The 19,427-nt window shown below is 44.2% G+C and overlaps 1 protein-coding gene across 2 annotated transcripts; it reads right to left on the reverse strand.

Annotated features, from left to right (window-relative positions):
• Positions 1 to 401: 401 nt before the first annotated feature.
• Positions 402 to 17,696, reverse strand: ubash3ba (ubiquitin associated and SH3 domain containing Ba). Of its 2 annotated transcripts, XM_070983508.1 has the most exons (15): positions 17,121 to 17,254; positions 16,838 to 17,009; positions 5,155 to 5,208; positions 4,739 to 4,925; positions 4,417 to 4,615; positions 3,950 to 4,119; positions 3,629 to 3,837; positions 3,240 to 3,384; positions 2,988 to 3,108; positions 2,760 to 2,882; positions 2,515 to 2,607; positions 1,748 to 1,892; positions 1,547 to 1,653; positions 1,224 to 1,333; positions 402 to 1,126 (listed from the first exon to the last, which is right to left on the reverse strand). In XM_070983508.1, exons 2-15 carry the CDS (start codon positions 16,963 to 16,965, stop codon positions 989 to 991), a joined length of 1,929 nt encoding a protein of 642 aa, XP_070839609.1. In that variant the 5' UTR covers positions 16,966 to 17,009; positions 17,121 to 17,254; the 3' UTR covers positions 402 to 988. The 2 variants fall into 2 exon arrangements, with proteins under 2 accessions (XP_070839609.1, XP_070839608.1); XM_070983507.1 differs by having other exon boundaries at positions 16,838 to 17,696.
• Between the last annotated feature and the right edge of the window lie 1,731 nt (positions 17,697 to 19,427).

Genomic DNA, 19,427 nt, shown 5'->3' on the forward strand with positions numbered 1-19,427 from the left:
CAATAGATTTTCTGAGTCATACAACAAATAACTGGAATAGGCAGTAAGCAATTAAATCATCTGACATAACCAAAACTGGAAAGTGTTTGAAAAGAAGTGTGGTTATCAGGCTTAGAGAGAGTGACAGTCAGAGCTTTTAGTTAATGCACCTGGACAAAATGATCAACAGCAGTCTGCGTTCCATTATATTCACTTCTTTTCCTCTTTTTGAATCAGCTGCTCCTGTGGTGGGACTCAAAAATTGCATTGCAGGAAGTTTAAATGATTCATGTGGGCACATACATGTTAACTTAGAAGAATCACTTCATGATATGACATTTACAGGAATAAAACAGGTATCATAAACTCCCCACCTCAGCACCAGAAACAATGAAGATCAGTTCTCCCCAGTCTGATTGTCAGCATTTCTTTTGTGCTTTCTTTTTTTTTTTTTTTTTGGCAGGAGGGTCATAGCTACAAGTTAAATAATAATTTCTGACACGTGGAAAAATATTTCTGTGGTACAAGTCTCTCTCATCTAATTCTTGTCACAGTGTGTGAGAAGGCAGCAGAGCACAAAGTCTTCTCCGCCCCGCCTGTGGAGGAGCTGCAGACGGAGCTGAATGACACCACCTCTCATGGCATAAAACCTGATTCATCAGAAGCCATCAAGAAATATCCAGATTTCTCGTAGCACCTCCACATTTTGGGCTAAGAAGTGGAACGCTGAAGGAAACGCGACAAGCTGCCGCCCAGTCTGTAGCTCATTTGTCCCGTGATCTCCGCGCTGTATTTTCTCATTCCTGAGCAGTACGTGTGAATACATTTGCTTCAATGAATGCACTTTTTTTTGCATGATGTCTTTGATGGAAGCCAGACGTGTTTTTTTTTGTTGTTGTTGTTTTTTTTTTGGTAGCTGGGCTGGATTTATAACAGTATGGGTTAAAAATAAATAATTTTTTCAGCAGTTCAGGGCTGCCAAATGATAGAGAGCCAAACAGCATATCCTTCAGTCTTGCATTAGCATTTCCCTCCAGTTGAAACTGTGATTGGGTCCATGTGTCAGAGGCAAGATGGGCGGGTCAACCAGCTGCCACACCCCGGTCTCTCCCATTTCTTCACAAGCACAAAAACCCAAGTAAGGAATCTGTACAAAGAGGACACAGATGTTGCATGTTATCAAAGAAAAGAGCTGAGGAGAAGATAGAAATGAGTGAGCGTCATAGCGGAAACAGCAAACTGACCTTTCGAACAACTTGGACAAAGTCCTTGGAGTTTTGAGGGGTGAGGCCTTGTATCTGGCGAGTGCAAGCCTCCAGGGAGGAAGCATGGGCCACAATCAGGACCGTGTTTCCTGTGTGAAAGAAGCAGAGAACAGAGAACCACATTCACATTAACAGCTTAAAAAGCTCAGGTTCTGTGACACATGTGCTTTTACACAGAGAAGAAGGCGAAACATTACAATGAAAGTGGCCATTGTAGCCAGTGAATGTTGCCAACATTTGCTGCTTTTGTAAAGCTAGTTTAAATGTGAAACCCTGGACACATGTTTACAATTCCTCCTTACCCAGGTTCTTGCACTCTGCCAGGATCTCTCGGGTTACTTGGAAGCTCCTGCTGATGTAGGTGTCATAGGACTCTGACACTGTCAACTTACTTATGGGAATATGAGGTCTAGGGACAAAACGAAAGATGGAGAAGGTTACAATCAACTGCAGCAACACAGATGACAGCATATAGATGTTGCAGCGTTGGTGTTGCTGTGTACCTGTATGTTGTGTCCACACTCAGGTTAGCAGCGGCCAGCTCAGCTGGGGGGATCCAGATGGGTAAACACGTGCCTGAAACCCACTTGGTCCATTCAAACAACCCAGGCTCCACGCGGATCTTTGTCTTTCCCTCCTGCTGGAGACCTGACACAGAGCGAAACACAGCAAGAGCTGCTAGATTGCACTAAGGACTAAATGGTGCATCTACTCTGTCATGTCATCTCTCCTGTCATTTTGTCTTGTTGTTTTTCACAGAAAACCTATAAATACATCTTCCCATGACATGTAAGACTTGGTGCAGTAAGAGTAATTGGACCCCTGTGCCCTAAATCAATAATGTGACAGGACTTGAAAGTTTAAAAGTTTTGTCATAGAAATACTTCTAAAAACATTCATTATGTTTTTTTACTGTGTTCAAAGAAAATAAGTTGAATGTGTAAATGAACAGGAAAGAGATAGACCTCCTGTTAAAGCTCTGTCTTTTCCTCTCCGTTTTGTTTCCTAACGATGTCTCTAGGTACCTCCGAGGTCTTGCTGTAGTTCATTAAAACTTTATACAACCAGACAAATCCTGTTGAGATCTGAGCCAAACTGGAGGTTTCAGACCCAAAACTAAGACTGCAAATCCAACATTTGCATGCAGCAGTAACTTTTTGAAATGTACACACAACACGGCAGCCGAAGAACCTGAATTAACAGCTGCTGGGTAACTTGTCTGTGACTGTGGTCAGAGTATTGATGAAGGGCAAACAAGATGAGGTCCTACCCTGCAGAATGTGCTGAGCAGTTTGGACGCAGCGAAGAGACGGAGAGCAGTAAACAAAGTCTATTGCCGCATGGCTTTCCAACAGAGCTTCACCTGAGAGAGACCAAAACACAATGCTTTATCAAATGATCCTTAAAAAGCTAAATCCTTTAATAATTTATGGTAATGTGCATTGGTAGATATGGCATATGGCCTCTTTTACACATACTTATTGATGTAATCAACTGTACATAAAGTGTACTGACCTACAAGGCGGGCCTGGGTGGAGCCAAACACAGTAATCGGACAGTCTTTATCATAGTCCCGGTGACCTCCGCTTCTCGCTGGCAGGCTGGACGGCATGTTGAGATTAGAGCGAATGTATCGGCCTACACAAACACAAATGAGAATCTCACAGAAGACGGAAATAGTCCAAAGCGCCTCATGGAAGCCTACGGTATAAAAAGGTGGTTCATCTATGCTAGCATGCCAACCTTTGGAGTCAAAGCACTGAGTGACCCAGTGTTTCCCAAACACCACATCCATCCTCTCCCCATGACGGCACACAAACAGCCTCATCTTGGACAGGGAGGACTGACTGGTTGGCCTCGACATCTGAGACAAAGATTCACTTTAGGCATTAGAGACGAGGCGCACAGCAGTAATCTCAGGCTCCTGCCAGAAGCACATACAGTCATCAGTGGTATTAACACACTCTAACTGGGATGCACGACAGAACGCTGTACCTGCATAGGAAGACAAAGGCCAGTGAGGCTGGGAGGATCCATAAGACTGTCGAGGAGACTGTCATTCAGCTTCCCATCAAATAATAACCCACCCACAGTGCTGCCGGAGTTAGATGGAGAGGCACAGTTGAGAATAGAGTGAGACCTGAGGATCAGAGAAACAAGAACTTAATTCACACAGCACATTAAATTCAACACAGTTCATCCACTGTGCCTGTTTGATTCCTTTGTGAAGTGGTTATTTTGAGGGACGATCACTGATAATCTGCGTCTGCTTTTAGTGCTGCTTCTCTACTCTGTGCACTCCGTCCATGGAATTTTTGAGACGCAAGAAACAAACAACGGTGGACTTGTGCTCGCGCCAACTATCCCGTGCTTCCCTTTCTTACCCGTGGACGACCCAGGTGTCAGACTCGTCAGCGCGGTTGACGTAGTTCTCGGGCAGCAGGCCCGACAGCCCCGTGCCCAGCGAGGAGCCGTACACCCAGCCCTCGCTGGCGCTGCCCTGCTCCACCGGAGACATGAAGATGAAGTCTCCTGCCACCAGCTCAAGCTCATCGTCATTCTGAGGCACATACGGGTACATGACTTGCAGTGTCTGCAGAAGCAAGATGGATGACAGCCGTTTGATAGAGATACTATGAAATAAACATGCATCTGTTGACTTTGATTTTAGCAACATTTCTTTCATTTGGCGTCCGAATATCTACCTCGTGATTAGCAAACCGAATATCGCGAGAGAAGAGCACAGCCAGCCAGTCGCAGCCTGAAGACACGTCCACGTTTTTGGCCAACTTCTCCAAAATTGGAAGGTGACTGGCTTGGAAGTGGTACGCCAGCGTGACGTGAAGTTGTTTCTTATGGGGCTCGACATGAACATCTGGACAGAGGAAAAAGAGAAATGTGCACACCAGATGAATACATACATACATGTACACTCATGGGCGTGATGTAGTGTTCACATTCTTTTTATAGTGGTTCTCCACTGACAGAAAGATTTAAACCCACAGAAAACGCATCATCTGGTGATACTCAACCACAAAGTATGACTACAGTAAAAGAAGTTAGTCTCCATATGAAGCAGCTCATAAACTACCACACCAGAGCAGCAACATGATTCCATTAAACAGTGTTCATGAGCTCTGATTTCCATCACAGGGACAAAGGAGACTCAAACCTGCTTTAGCTGCTGCTTCAGCGGCAAAGTCAGCGGCGAAACCCTTCAGCACCTCCGCCACCTGCTCCTCCACAAAGAGGCCAATGAAGGTTGAGGAGGTGTAGAGCTCCAGCGGGAGGGGCATGGGTATACGAGCCTTCCACTTGGCCACGGTGGCCTGGAGAGCGTCGGACAGGGCCTCCACCTTCCCATCAGCACACTGAGGACGGAGACAGCACAACAGGAAATGTTCCAGAGTTAAGGAATGGCGCACCTATGTCCCAGTGTTGTGATGTGAATGCCAGTGAATTGCATTCAAAAGAACGTGAATTTTGACACTGACCATGAAGAACTGGCAGAGGGTGATGTGGGGGAAGATGTTGTGTGCCTTATTCTTGCCACAGGAGAGGCGGGACTGCTGCCAGAAGTGCGAGAGCTGCTGCAGCAGCGGTCCACTGGGTCGCAGGTATAACACATACTCTCTGGGCAGAGGGTCATCCAAGAAGGGGTCATCCACATGGGAGAAGAGCCTGGAGCGACAGACACAGACAGGAAGACCAAAAGAGGTGAGTGAAAAGTGGGAGAGGGGGCGGCTACTGTCCAGCAGAGGGCAGCACTGTTCCAACAGCACAGCAACGCATCAAGGCAATGTTGTGGAGCTGGGTCAGCAGATGTCACGTTCACCATTACAAGAAGCATTCCAGTTGTGCATTAATAACTGTGGGGGAGCGTGTGAGTGAAAGTATGTGTCGCTCTCACCAGTCACAGGCTGCCTGGACATTTTTCCCTCCTGTCGAAACCAGAGCTTTCAAGCTGCAGAGAGAAAGAGAAAGGGAGATCAAAGCACAGTCACAAAATCAATAGTCGCTCTTCCGGACTGTGTTTATTAGGAGGAGGCTGCAGCGCTTCCACATGGCAATGAACAAAGACCAAACATCCCCAGAGAGCAGTAAAATGACAACAAGCACACAATAATTCATAACAGGAGTCCATTATTCATACCAGAGGTTCATGAAATTGAGCGTCGATGCTGATTGCAAACAGCCGTATTCTTTGCGGTGAAAATACAAAAAAAATCTGGTTCTGTCATCTGTAAAGTGTGTTCATCCCACTCAGAAGATCAAATCGCTGTGGTCAATGCACACTGGATTTAACATGAAGCTCAGTCTGAACCAATTTCTGTTACAAGTGATTCAATGATTCAGTAACGACCCCTGTGTCCTAAATATGGCCGTGACGCTGATGAAAACAGAGTTGATGCTTTGTTTTTTAGAGTAACGCACATTAAAAACAACATAAAGGAGGTCAGACAGTCACCTCGTCCCATGTGACTTACTGTATCTGTGTCATTTCACACTGCGGCTTCTTTTCCTGAAACATGAGCGAGCTGATTGCGTGATTACTCTCGAGTGCTCAGGATCTAATTAGTGTCTTTTTATAAAGCCTCTGGTATCGCGGGCCGCCTCTGAAGGGATTCACTGATCTGGTCAGCTTTCTTTGGCTTTGAGAGGACTGATACAGAGCATCTGGAGGCGACCCAGGCAGTAACTCTTTCAGTCAATCAACACATCGGTGGTGTACTTTAACACGCTGGACTCTTGGAGCCTTGTCTGCAGAGATGTGGCACACGTACGTTCCACTTATTATTATGATTATGGTGAGAGTGAGGTGTCTGTTAATTCATTTTAAAGCTTCTCTGTGCGTTCCAAAGACTCCTCTTTTAAATGTTTTTCTGGTTTTGTGTTCCCTGCCCTGAAATAACTAAGAAGAGCAATGTTCGGGTACATGGCTCATTTCATCATGAAGCAACAGGAAATGCATTTTGAGTAACGGCACGTTGTCTCAACAGCTTTCAACGTTTAAACCTCGACCCCATCTTCTGCCAGCTGTTCTTTGTGCTGTGTGTAAAAGCAAAGCACAGAGCCGAGTTCGTGAGAACTAATCAGCCATTCACTACATGAGACAACCAAAAACAAAACCTACCACAATGGTTCCATGTCCCTACAGGCAGCACTGCCCCTCACTGCTCTGAACGGACCTTCTAATCAACAGAAACCAACAATTGTTGTCGGCACCACTGCAGCGCCACAGTTTGATACAGACGTGACCGTGTGACGACGCCGACGGTGTTCATCGTGCAACTCGAGCGTTCAAACCCAATGAGCTATTTTTAAATTTGTCCCACTGAGAGGGTCCCAGATACGGCAAAGTCCGCGGACCCTGGGGCAGAGCGCGGCGAGCAGGATGGGAACGCCAAGGCTGCAGCGTGGTAACAGATGGCTCACACTGATCTACTACAACACACACACATGCAGGGCAAAGTTGAGTCCAGTACAACCTATAACGGTGCTATAAGGATGAAAGTGTTCTGTTCAGTCACCTGAACAGGCCCAACAACTGTGAAATGACAATTACATTTTCCCTCATCGTTCCCACAGCTGAGAGCTCTGCTGCGTGTAGACGGCTTCAGACAGAGAGCCATTCGCTGGCTGCAGCCGTCCCATTCAGAGGTTCCACCTGGTGCTGCCTGGATGAAGGGAAAGAAGGGGATTTTCTCTCAGAAGGCATGATGGGATTACAAGCAGATGTGGCTGAGACGTCACAGAATCCAATCGGGGCTAGAACATTGGATTGCTTGCTTCTTATCACTGTGGTATTTTATAAGAGTGAACCTGTGTGACATCAAACAGCAGAAAAGGTCTTACTGGTTGATGTAGGACATAATGAATAACAGCAATGTCTAAAACTAAAGACCCTTTGGTATATTATTTTAAATCTAATGCAAGGGGCTGACGTTTAAGCTTCAGGGCTGTGAAATGTATAAAAAAAGACACTTCAAAGATATCAGAACATCAGATTAGATGATGATAGTTGCTACTGTCCGATCCAATATTGAGTTTTATTATATTTTAGTACATTTTTCGCAACAGCATAGATCGTAATGCGTCCATGAGTCAGCTGTCATGTACTGCGCTGCCTAAGATGGTCACTGTTCAGATATTGTAGAATCAAGGAGATGGAGGAAAATGCCGCTCAAGCAGTGTTTGCTCCAGGCTCCCACTCTGCACAACACAGTGTGTATATATGTATACACACATGTCACTTCTTCCTTCACCAGCAGTTTGACACTGAATGTAACATTAGGACACCTTGTAGAGTTGATACTGAGTCATTTGAGTTGGCATATTTGGAGGAAAAACTCTGAAAATCTGATCTCATTTTTCAATTTCGTTTAAATATTTGACTTTCTTTGCATTTCCACGTTGTCAGTTGTGCAGTGATGAACCGAGGCCACGTTCTGGGATGTCTGTTTGAACTGTGGTACGCAAAAAAAAAAAAAAAAAAGAAAACAGATCCTTCTTGTTAACCTACAAAGTCGAGACAGCAGAAAGACATCTGGCCCGGCTCAGACTGAAGTGACAAAGGAGGAGGAAGTCGTAGCTCATCACCAGATGCTTAAAGGTGATACGTGTGGTTTAGCTCTTTCACAAAGAAACATGAGTCAATGCTGAAGGTAAAACCATCTGAAAGTCTGGACCCTTTGCACAATCACTCAATGCTACACAAACAATCTGCGATACTGTGTGTGTGTGTGTGTGTGTGTGTGTGTGTGTGTGTGTGTGTGTGTGTGTGTGTGTGTGTGTGTGTGTGTGTGTGTGTGTGTGTGTCTCGGTAGGCACAATGTGAAACCTCAGCACATTTCAGCCCTCTCTGTGACACTTTCACTTCCAGGTTTGGTGGGTCTGCTTCTGACACTGAGGGCTGCAGCTCCGTTCCTCCAATGAATCTGCTGATTGTTATTTGTAGTTTGGCGATTAAATAAAGAAAATAGAGAAAAATATAAACACATCCATCTCCCAAAGCCCAAACTGACACATTCAAATTGCTTGTTTTGTTTGAGCAATGATGCAAACCCACAAAAACGATCAAAATGGTTCTCTGTTGATCGATTACGCGACTTGTGATTTCAGCTCTACCAATCCATCAACAAGCTGCTATATTGTTAGCTAGCTTTTGCTTCAGTCTACATACCAATAGCTGTTTTTCCTCCTTGCTTGCATTCTCTATCAGCAAATGGAAAACTTTCAACCCCAGGCCTCCTGAGGGCCTTGCGTAGTTGGCATCCTTGGTATTTAGCTCCACTTTTCCACCCAATCCAAGGCCCCAGCTGGCCTTTATAATGCACGGGAGACCTTGGGTGGGTCCCTGCCAACAACTGCACATGCAGAGTATTGTCATTTTCACGCTGCATAGAAAGAATAACAGGCGTTTGGATTATATAGTGCCAATTCTGTTTTGTTTCCATTTTTAAGAAAGCGGGACGCCAACTTCCGTGACACCGTCAGAGAGCAGCCGTCTCTCTCCCTCAGGCCAGCCTGGGCGATGTTTCGGCCTGGACGACAGCATCCGCCGTCGGACACTTTGTGCTTTGGTTGAAGCGAATATTCACTTGTCAAATTTGCTTTCTATCTGTTGACCAAATTCAGAGCGGTCGTAGGCAAACTGTCCTCCAATCTAATCCGCAGGCTTCTCCTTTGCTCTTAGTTAGAACTGAGGGAGTTATTTATAAACTGCATTTCCTGTTCACAGCTAGACAGAGATAAAAAAGATTAGACGGTGCGAGGGAGCGAACTCCCTCTGGATTCGGTGTGGCTACGAACCAGCAGTCCTGTTTGCATAAATGACAGTGGCCATTATCAGATGAAGGCTTTCACTTCATTTGCACATTGCAACACTGTTGCCTGCCATACTGGAAAAGAGCTTTTCAATTATATCACCTACACATGGGAAGTGTTTTCAGTTCCTGTTTCTTCTTTTCACCTCGCTGCACTTTAAATGTCCCATCACCATGTTGCATGTTTAAACAGCGGTGTTTTGGCTTTTTCATCCACATAAACATTCTTTGCACTGTTTATTACAGCTGAACTTTCTGCTATTTGAATATCTTCCAGAGACAGTTATCGCTTTACAGGCAATCTGCACACTTTTCAAAGCATCTCATGGGTGTGATCGCTTCCTGTAAACATTGCGTTTGAAGTTTTTGCGACAAAACTCGACTCCGTAAACGTCGTGCCTTTCATGGCTGCATATTAGCCAAGACAGAAAAAGGAAATCATAAATTAAAGCTGAACATGACAAGGATCTAAAAGCGAAGTAAACAAAACCATGTCACCCCGTCTCAACACGCACACACAAATGTGTACACACACTAACACTTGCAGCTACATACTCCCAAGGGCCCCTCCCTGACTCAGTTCTATGAGCGAAACAACATTTCCTGTTTACAGGCCGCCGGCGAGCACTCATCACTGACCACTTATCGCTCTAACAGCGCTGAGAGCACTGCTGCTGCCCAACACCAGACTGCCCCCTGAGGAGAGGTCCGTCAGCAGAGGAAATGTGCCTCCCTCCATCCAGTCTGCCCGACTCTGCTCAGGCCTGGCGAGGCCGCGCCGAACCAAACGCCACATGTTACCACCCCCGCCTCGACCTTCTCACTCGCCGTTTGAAAGAAGAACACATTACATTTTGGATTAGATCTGAACAACAGGAAGAATACACTAATTATTTTTCACTTTCATCAACATTTGGCTGCAGTAGAAGAAACACCACACGTTACCACAGCTGTAACAGCGCTTTTTCTGTGGCTACAGAATGTAAATGCTCACATATTGTGCACCTGTAATTACTCAGTGATGTGTGTGATCAGAATTCCTGTATAATGGCTGATGTTTGTGTGTGTTAATGCAGCTTTGTTCTGTTGTTTCTGTTATATTTGCAGCTTGACATAATGTTTTCTGATTTGTACACCATCTGAAAGACACTACAATCATTTCCCTGTGTGTAAATATTCAGTTCGGAAAAAGTCTTTTTTCAATATGCAAATCTAAATTTGACTCAAAAGTGCGAACGTGCAGTTTTTCCTAACCGCTGCTTTTGATAACAAGCTGCGATGCTCATGATGTTATTCCGATTCAAACGTGTGACAGCTGTAAATATGTATGTGATAATAAAGTGTTTTCTCGTTTGCACAAATGCTTGTTAAGTATGTGAAATGTTTCCAAATTAAAAGTGCATGATCGATGCACAGCTGAGATGATGAGGCTTCAGCGAGGCACAACCACAATCTGACGTAATTAAATACCATTTAAGACTAGCTTTTAATAATATTTTTGGAAATATATCCAGACACACAGAGCGGTTGCATTTACAGATTTGCAGATTTGCATTGCGCAGATGTGCGCTTATAGTTGTAATATTTGTTTGAGCTGTTGTTCGGGGGCCACCATTATGAAGTGACACATAATGAAGTCAGTGTAAATATCAAAGGGAACAGTTTAACATTTGGGAGAGACCCTTATTTGCTCTCTTGGAAAGTTTTGCGCAAAATGTCACACTGTTTTATTAATGGTGGGAGTGACTGGAGGTAATTGTTTGAGTGTTTTGGGGCCACAACATTTTGTTTAGGGTCAGCAAGTCACTAACAAGGCCGGCTCTTGGTGTTGTGCACTCATAAAGCTTTTCTTTCAAGCTGACAAGGCAGCGTTTCACTCAAAGGTTCCTAACAAAGCTAGCTGTGTACAGCCAGTGTCTGGAACTGCTTCTCCCCTTCGCACTTCATTATTTCTGGGCAACAGAGCCAAGAAGTCCACGAGGGCAGACGGGGCAAGTCGGAGATTGACACCATTAAATGGACTGTGTGGGCCTCTGTGTGACCAAAGGATGTTAATAATATTCCTCTTCCTTTGGTTAATGCATCTGTCAAGCTTACCGGTTTGAACAAATGATGATCGCCGCTCCTGTCAAACCCAACACGCTCTTTTGGCATGAGCGTTATTTTTAGCGGCGCCTGACGTCAGTGAAACAAGTCAAAGAGCACAAAGCGAATGTTTCACTGAGGATATTCGAGGCACGGTGCCAAAACTGTGATGCATCACGCAGCACTCCTCAAAGTATCGGGATGTGTCATACGAAGCCAGCAGCGCAGGTTGGAGAGTTGCAGACATGTTTGGAGGCATGCTGGCGTCTTCTGAAGCATCTCTTCTGTCCAGGCAGTCTCAGCCACCCTTCAGGCCTTCTCTTCGTGAGAAAAAATGTGATATCTCAGCCGATGCACCAAACCTTATCTGTGAGTGACACGCGAATCCCCTGTTTCAGACGGCCTCAAACCACCGTCTCAACAGAGCGCTCGGTAAAGGTCACAAGCAACTTCCGGAAATGGGCGACTTCCTCTTGGCTGTCTTGAATATGAGCTTAGAGTTTGTTCTTGCAAGCTGCACGTGCAGTCACCAAAGTGGTGTACATGTACATGTATGTGCAAGATATGCACTGCAATCATAATGTCGAGGGCGCAAATAAACGAACGTGACGTCTCGTGGGGCATGTTTGCATGTAAGTTAACAGTGAGGTTATACGTACTGTTACAGTAAAGGCACCAGTTATGAAACCGACCTAGGCAGGAGAACACACTCACACTGGCTTCCTCTTAAACACACAAAAGGCTTCACAGAGTTTGAGGGTGAAAAAAAAAAGAAGAAGTTATCGTATATCATCTCATCTCAGCCAGACGAGCTGCAGCGCAGTAACCACAGAGCTTTGAAGTCGTCGTTCGACAGGCACAATGAAAAAGACGATAAACATGTGAGACCAACGATTAATTCCTCTGAGTGAAATAAGAGGTACAAAAACTACCTCGAGAGTTGAATTACCAGCACAAAACGACAAATTTCGCACAACACGGCATTTCAGTTCTCTTAAAATCTTTCCATTTGTCATGCGTGTTTGTGTTGAGGTGTCATCAGGCAGTCAGTCCCACCACTGGCCCTCATCATGGTCGAGTGTTGAAATGCTTTGTCAATTCATCAATGAGAGCATGAAAGAAGAAAATTCACCTTTCCATGAGCCCAAAAATGGACAAAGAAAAACATTGCGATATAGATGAGCATTCATATAAATCTAAAATCATCCGCAATTTCAGACTTTGGGTGGAAATGTTAGTGCGTGGCCTCTCCTCAATCAGCCAATCCTGCACACATGAGCACTGATGGGCTGTCTTATGTCAAAGTACTGACTGACTTCTCATAAGGGGCCAAATGACCCTGTGTGCGACCAGGCTCTCTGACCATAGCCTGGTAGTTGAATTTTCCACACACCAGCGTCACTGTGATTGGTCTAAAACATCACATGACACTGCTGCATTGCCTTATAGAAAACTTCTGGTTGCCTCCGTCTACATCTTGTAAGAACCAGAGTAAAAAAGGCTGAAAAACCTTTCGTTTCCCTCCTCGGCCTCCGTCACTGCCGTTGATGTTCTCTTGCATTTTGGTCATCGACTTCCTGTTTCCCTTTGCTCACAATTGCCACATTATTCCTCAGTGTTACTAAACCAAACAAAGCCGCAGTAGGTGATTACACCCAAGTCTGTTTCCCACGTCCTATTCAAATGTGCTTCTATTTCAGTCAAAGTTCTTTACGCCGCTGCTTTGATGCAGATTTATGCTTCATGCATGGCTGAGACGAAGGAGCCGCAGACCGTCCGTCTGTCTGTCTGTGTACGTTTCTCATGCGTCTTGAAGCCCCTTTCATTTGCATAAAATTAAGAGGTTAAATTCAGCTCTCCACAGCGTTAAAAATTGCTGTTCTGCCAGTAATTCAGGCGTTCAGCCAACCAACACAGGGACCCTCACAGGGTGGTCCGTGTTGTTTTCAGGTGTGTGACTCCAGTATGGCCAAAGCACATTATTTAACACTGCACACACACCACCCTGTGTGTTTCTGTAGAAGCACAACCCAAGCTTCTCACCACTACGCCCATTTACTTCACCCAGTGTGCCGTGCATGCAGCTGATAGACAAACCATACAACCATTCAGATTTAGATAATCAATATGAATGACAAAGCAAGGACCCTTTTTAAAATACACAGGTATTACTGCACAAGCACAGAGGACAGCGAAAAATATGACGGAAAGCAAATTACGAGTAACTTAATATTTAACCGCGGTCACAGCGATACAGGGAAGTGCCATTTAAGACACGTCAGAGAACAAACTGTTTACACGTTGAAGCAAAAATAGATGACTAATCATTAAACAGGAGCATGTTTCCAGGAGTGAAAGGGACTGCAAGCACAGACAGAACATCACAACAGTGCCTGGCCATGCACGGGCTTCTCAGAGGAACTTTGCTTGTCTCATAACAAGCGACGCCTCAGTGGACCTTCACAGAGAGATGCTTTAATTATGAAAAGAGTTCGCTCAGGTCGTGTCTGCAGGACTTTTTTTCTGGGGATGTGAGGAGAGAGCTGGCATTATTCCACCCTAAAAAGAAGGACATTGAAGCTATCATACCCAATCATGATACTATCACCTGTTACCAATCAACCTGTTTACCTGTTGAATGTTCCAAACAGGTGTTTTTGGAGCTGATGAGGGACTCTTTCTGTGTGTGTGTGTGTGTGTGTGTGTGTGTGTGTGTGTGTGTGTGTGTGTGTGTGTGTGTGTGTGTGTGTGTGTGTGTGTGTGTACATGATTCATGCTCCCTACTGGCTGAAAAACCACAATGAAGCCTCTGTTGCCTGAAGCTATGACTGATAACTCATTTTCCTATCACTCCCTCTTCCTCTCTCACCAAAGTCTGGGAAAGGATCGGATCAAATGAACACCTGCCAACCTGGCTTGGCGGCTGAAGCAAAGGTGGCGATCTGCACAGGTGGAGATGTCCCACAAATTGGATTACTGTCACAAGCCAAACTTAAAGCAGCTCAATGCCACACGATGTTCACCAGCTAGTCACACCAGGATTTAACAAGAGCAAAAATCGGCAGGTTTGCTAAATGATTTCACTAACTTTGGACTGAGGGACATGATGTTGAATGAAATAGCACCCTACCCTGACCCTCTGGGAGCTATTGTGGCTGACTAACGCTCAAGCAGCCAGGCTAGCTAGCAAGTTAGCACTTTACCAACTAGCCCTGCAAATCGCCATGATGTCACCACCCGTTCAGGTGGATGAGCGAATGTCACGTTGTGCTGTGACCGCCGGTAAAGTTGTGAAGCAAACCAAACTTAACGCACCCCGAACACAACTATCACATCTTGCATTACGTAACCATCCGTATTCTCTCCTACGATGGCTCCTGTGTCTCCACTGACATCAGAGCAGACAGGCTTGAAGGTAATGACGCTAAATTATTCTCCTTCATTACAAATTTATAGCTTCGATCAAATCAAAGTGTATTAGTCTGTCATAAATAATAGATATGTCTGCAAATATAACACAACCCAGTCACTCATTTTGTCTGCAGTGGTTCATTAGGCAGGAGGAGTGAGAGCTGCAGTCTGGAACGATGAAAGGCTGGATGACCTTAGCCAGTGCTGCAGAGGATAAAAAGGCTTAATTTTGGAGATACTGTATCTGTCTAGTTAAAAGAAGAAAGGCTGTTCAACACTTCTGGCCTACTTAGCAAAACTCTGATAACTGCCAACACTTATTCGTAAGTGTTTGTCTCCTGTTTTACACGGGGAGACGGTGTTATATCCTGCAATTCAGACACCAAATCAAGTAATAGATCTGGGGGTTAATCACAGCGTTGTGAGATTACTGCTGCTGCTGACAAAGACCCAAAGTGAACTCGCTCTGATTTCTTTTGTTGCACGGGACTCAATTTTCAGGCGTGCTACACATACAGTAAGGCGCTCTCATTGGGTTTGATATATAATGTGGGAGTCACTGACAAGGCGAACAATGAGAGGGGACATTATGATTATAGATCATGTGCTTAGGTGGGGTTCAGACAGGGAGAGGAGGCTGAGACGAAAAAAAAAAAACGAGCCGTGCAGAGTTTAAATTGAAATCTGAGACCTATTCAGCATCTGTATGAACCATATCAAAGGCTGTATTTAGGTGTAAGTGGGTTCAAGCTGGCGTTAAAAAGGAACTGCTTATTATAGTGTTTGGACTCTAAAAAACATATATTTGGTAAAACAGCTTGCGGTGCTAACAGGCTCAGCTACCAGACGGGTTATATAAAGCACATTTTACATTATAAATCAAGTTACTCTCCCATTTGTTAACAATGCAGCACCTGAATGCAGAACATGTTTAGAATTTCTCTGGTTAGAAATATTTCTGATCATTTGTGGCATCAAATATTGAGACTTTGTGCTAAATGCTGCTTCAAATCTACTGTAGTCCCGTGTGAACCGAACACTGACACATATTACATAATTACGAACTCTTTGGCTGGAATTTGTTGGAGCTGACCAACTCCATTAGCAAGCAGACGACACACTGTCAGACTACACATTGTCATTTTTTAATGTGATTGCATAATGCACGGACGACATTCACAGGCCAACGCTGCTTGTTTCCTGGCAACTTCTTCTCTGGAGAATGAATGAAAAGAAGCACTGAGGAGCACGCAGGGATGTCTACAGGATCAGGTTTCCATTGACGAGTGAAGCGCATGACTCAGAAAATACTGAGCATCTCTTGTATTTTTCTTTTGTAGCAGGAAATATGTCCAAATAACACACAGACACACACACACACACACTGTATGTGATGCTGCTGTACTGAAGCACAGTAACGCTAACTGGGCAAATGCTTTAAGTGCTAATTACTAAGTTCCTTTTTGAGTATTTTACGAGAGGAAGGTTTTGTACTTTTACTTACGGACTACAGTTATTTGCAGTTATGAGTAACTTCACAGAATAAACATATGAAACGTGCAATATGGTACATTTAACTATAGGACAACATAAAATACTTACAAATAGCTCCAACTTAGGTCTACAACAATAAAATGCTGCTTACTGCTTACATGTTAATACAGCATAAATAATAATAATGCAAAAATGAACACGGGTCACTGCCTGCATTTAAGTACATTTTGCTGTTCATACATGCTTTTACTTCTGTAAAATTTTGAATGCAGGACTTGTACTTGTGCTGAAGTGTATTTACATTGTTGTATTGTTAGGAGGATCTACTTCCCTTTAGTGTCCTGTGACAAAAACAGCCGTGTTATTTGTCGGTAAAAACCCAAATCAAACTCAACAGAATGGCACAAAAAACGAAATAAGTACCCTTCAGTCCCATTGCATAACCCTGCTGTGGAACATGCAGTGTGGCTGTGGAGCGAGAAGCAGAAACTGCACTTTAGAGAGGGTCATTTGTCATGACCCCACAGGCTATGACATATGTTCAGAACATGGTGCAGAGATGCTGCAGACGAGCTGATGATGATGATGATGATGATGATGATGATGCGCAGAGAGACAGAAAAGAGGCGTGAAACTTTGGATAGAGTGAATATGAGGGATGCTGCTAGGAATTTAACCTAGTTATAATACTCTGTGTGTGTGTGTGTGTGTGTGTGTGTGTGTGTGTGTGTGTGTGTGTGTGTGTGTGTGTGTGTGTGTGTGTGTGTGTGTACTCACGCCCTGGTCTTGGGGAAGCCCATGGACAGCAGCACGTCCAGAGTGGACCCATGTTTGACGGTGCTCGGCCGGGTCTGGCGCTGCCTCCGCGGGGTCACTTTGGCATACAAGTCCTCTTTAGCTGCCATAACTCACTGCTCCATCGGAATGCCGGGTCCTCGGCTCCTCTGGTCTGTGTTCATTTATTTAAAAAAGAATTAGAAAAAAAAGACGGATCGAGGCGGTGAGGCTCTTTAAACCAGGGCTACTTGTGTTAAGCGGAAGCACGGAGAAAACAGCAAACCCTGCGAGGGAACGAGCATTTCTCTGGGCTGGACAAACGCTCCGAGCTGGATCGAGCTGCCTCCTCACGGCTCGCACATGAAGTCAAAAGCATGAGCGGCGGGGTCAGCCATGGGAAGTCACTCCTGCTCTCTCAGCCGTGCCCCCGATTCACAGTCCCCGACCGCGGTGGACATGTCTGCTTCCTGCTCGCCCCTCGCATCCGGTCCGCTGAATGAAAAATCAGATGCGACTTATATGAGCTTCCTTTCCATACGATGTCTTATTTATGAATGGGTCCTGAGTGAGCGGAGGTTCAGCCTGTAAAAGGCTGCAGCGCCATCTGAGCGGCCCCCTCACTTAAAGGAGCAGTGCGCCGTCTGTGAGCCGACAGGAAATCTGTGCGGAATATGCGTTAAACTGAAAGTCACACGCGCTCCTCTCGGCTGGACGCGCTGGCCTCACACCTGTGCACTGACACCAATTCTCCCAGTCGAGGCGGTGTGATGGAAAGTGGCGAGGCAGGGCTGGACGGTGGAAAAAGTTGGTCACACTTCCTGTCTGCGATAGTGGGTGACTGTCGACATTCCCCGCATGCGCAGTGCACAGCAAGGAGCGCGGCACGCCATCATCAGTTACTATAGCAACTTAGGGGCAAGCTTTGCAAACTTGTGCTTGGATATTATTTTTAAGAACTTCTTAATTATGTGGTTGTTTTCTACTTTAGTTCAATATTTATTTCCACATGTAAGTGGATGCATTTTATTTTGAAATCTGTCTGGGGCCATAGCCTTTTAGGACCTAACTGGAAGTTTCCCTGTGAATCATAGAAGGAAATGGTCTAATTTTTGCATTTCCAGTTTCATGCAGGCAACGTTAAAGGAAAAAACAGAGCTTAATAATAATTTAAGAAAAATAGCCCTCGGTAATCAAGCAATCCCATCATGCTCAAGATCAGACTTATGCAGACTGTATAATGCTGGGCACACTTATGGATCTGTATGATTTTTTTTATCTACTTCAACATTTAAGTGCATGCTTTTTTATTTTGAAATGTGTCTTTGGTGAATTCATAGATGAGAACAACTCAGCTTTATTTCCCTTTAATGATTATGTTGCTGTGCATCATATAAGGAAACTGATCATATTATGGAAATGGAAGTCAATAAAAAGGTGAAGGTAATCAACAACCCATCAGGATCAGGACTCGTGGACTTTCAGACAAAGTGGCACAGAAATCAGAAGTTATACAAAGCTGATTATTACCATGTTGAAACATGACAGCAGAGTCAATTTTAAAACACTTAAAAACATTTTATTCAACAACATAGGAGGCAAAGTTACAACTGTCTGCTGGTTCATCAGCTCTGAATTCACACAAAGGACAGGTCAAGCAATGTAGAAAACTTTCCCAATTTAACTGTACCTGACAGATTCTATTAACTGATGTCTGACTTTATCGAACCACTTAAACATGTGACCTGAGAATTTCTGGATGTCCCTTTAGTGTCTGGAGGTGGACAAAGGAACAGATATTATGACCCTGACAATCAGAACAGTTTGGGTACCATAACATTATGATACAATGCCTAAAAACATGCTGGTAATCATTAAAAACTTGACATCATTAACTCACACTCTTGTGTCCAATTCATTAATGCACCTAAAATGTTAATGCCATAAAAGCAGGAATAGCAGAGATTCTAGTTAAAGTCAGGAAGCTCAGAAACAACTGCTGATTTGAAATTGTTCTTCAGTAAATTACAGATGCAAAAACTGGTATTTACAAGGAAATTGAGTAAACTTCATTAGAAAAAGAATATTGTACAACAGTTTTGTGGTTTGTTAAAAAAGAAGATGATCAAACACCATTCAGAGACACTCAGCTATGATATTCTAGCTCAGGATTTCAGCTCAGACTCAGATCATCTGTACTGGAGGAAATTAAGGTGACGGCTCAGTAAATGTAATAAAAATGTGATAGTAAAAAATATTTTATCAAGACATGGGTTGGTCTGCCATACTCATGTCCATGTTTCCTAGAAAATAACATTTATATACCTGGATTTTTCTCATTACAAATACTGTGAGTATCTGTCTTTCGTCTAAATAGATATGTTTACATGCAGATGCAACATTTGAGCAATAAAAAAACAGTTCTGGTAGTAGGAGGCAAAAATCAGAAACACACAGAGCACACACTCCAAACATTGGTGGAAAAATGGATAAAAATGGGTCATCAGTAGGCCACAGTGCTCTATTAAAAAAAGACTATGAACATATGAGAGAGCTCTCATTGCTGGTCTACAGTCAATCATTTGCTATAACC

The sequence above is a fragment of the Chaetodon trifascialis genome, chromosome 16 (assembly GCF_039877785.1).
Source record: "Chaetodon trifascialis isolate fChaTrf1 chromosome 16, fChaTrf1.hap1, whole genome shotgun sequence".
NCBI lineage: Eukaryota > Metazoa > Chordata > Actinopteri > Chaetodontiformes > Chaetodontidae > Chaetodon > Chaetodon trifascialis.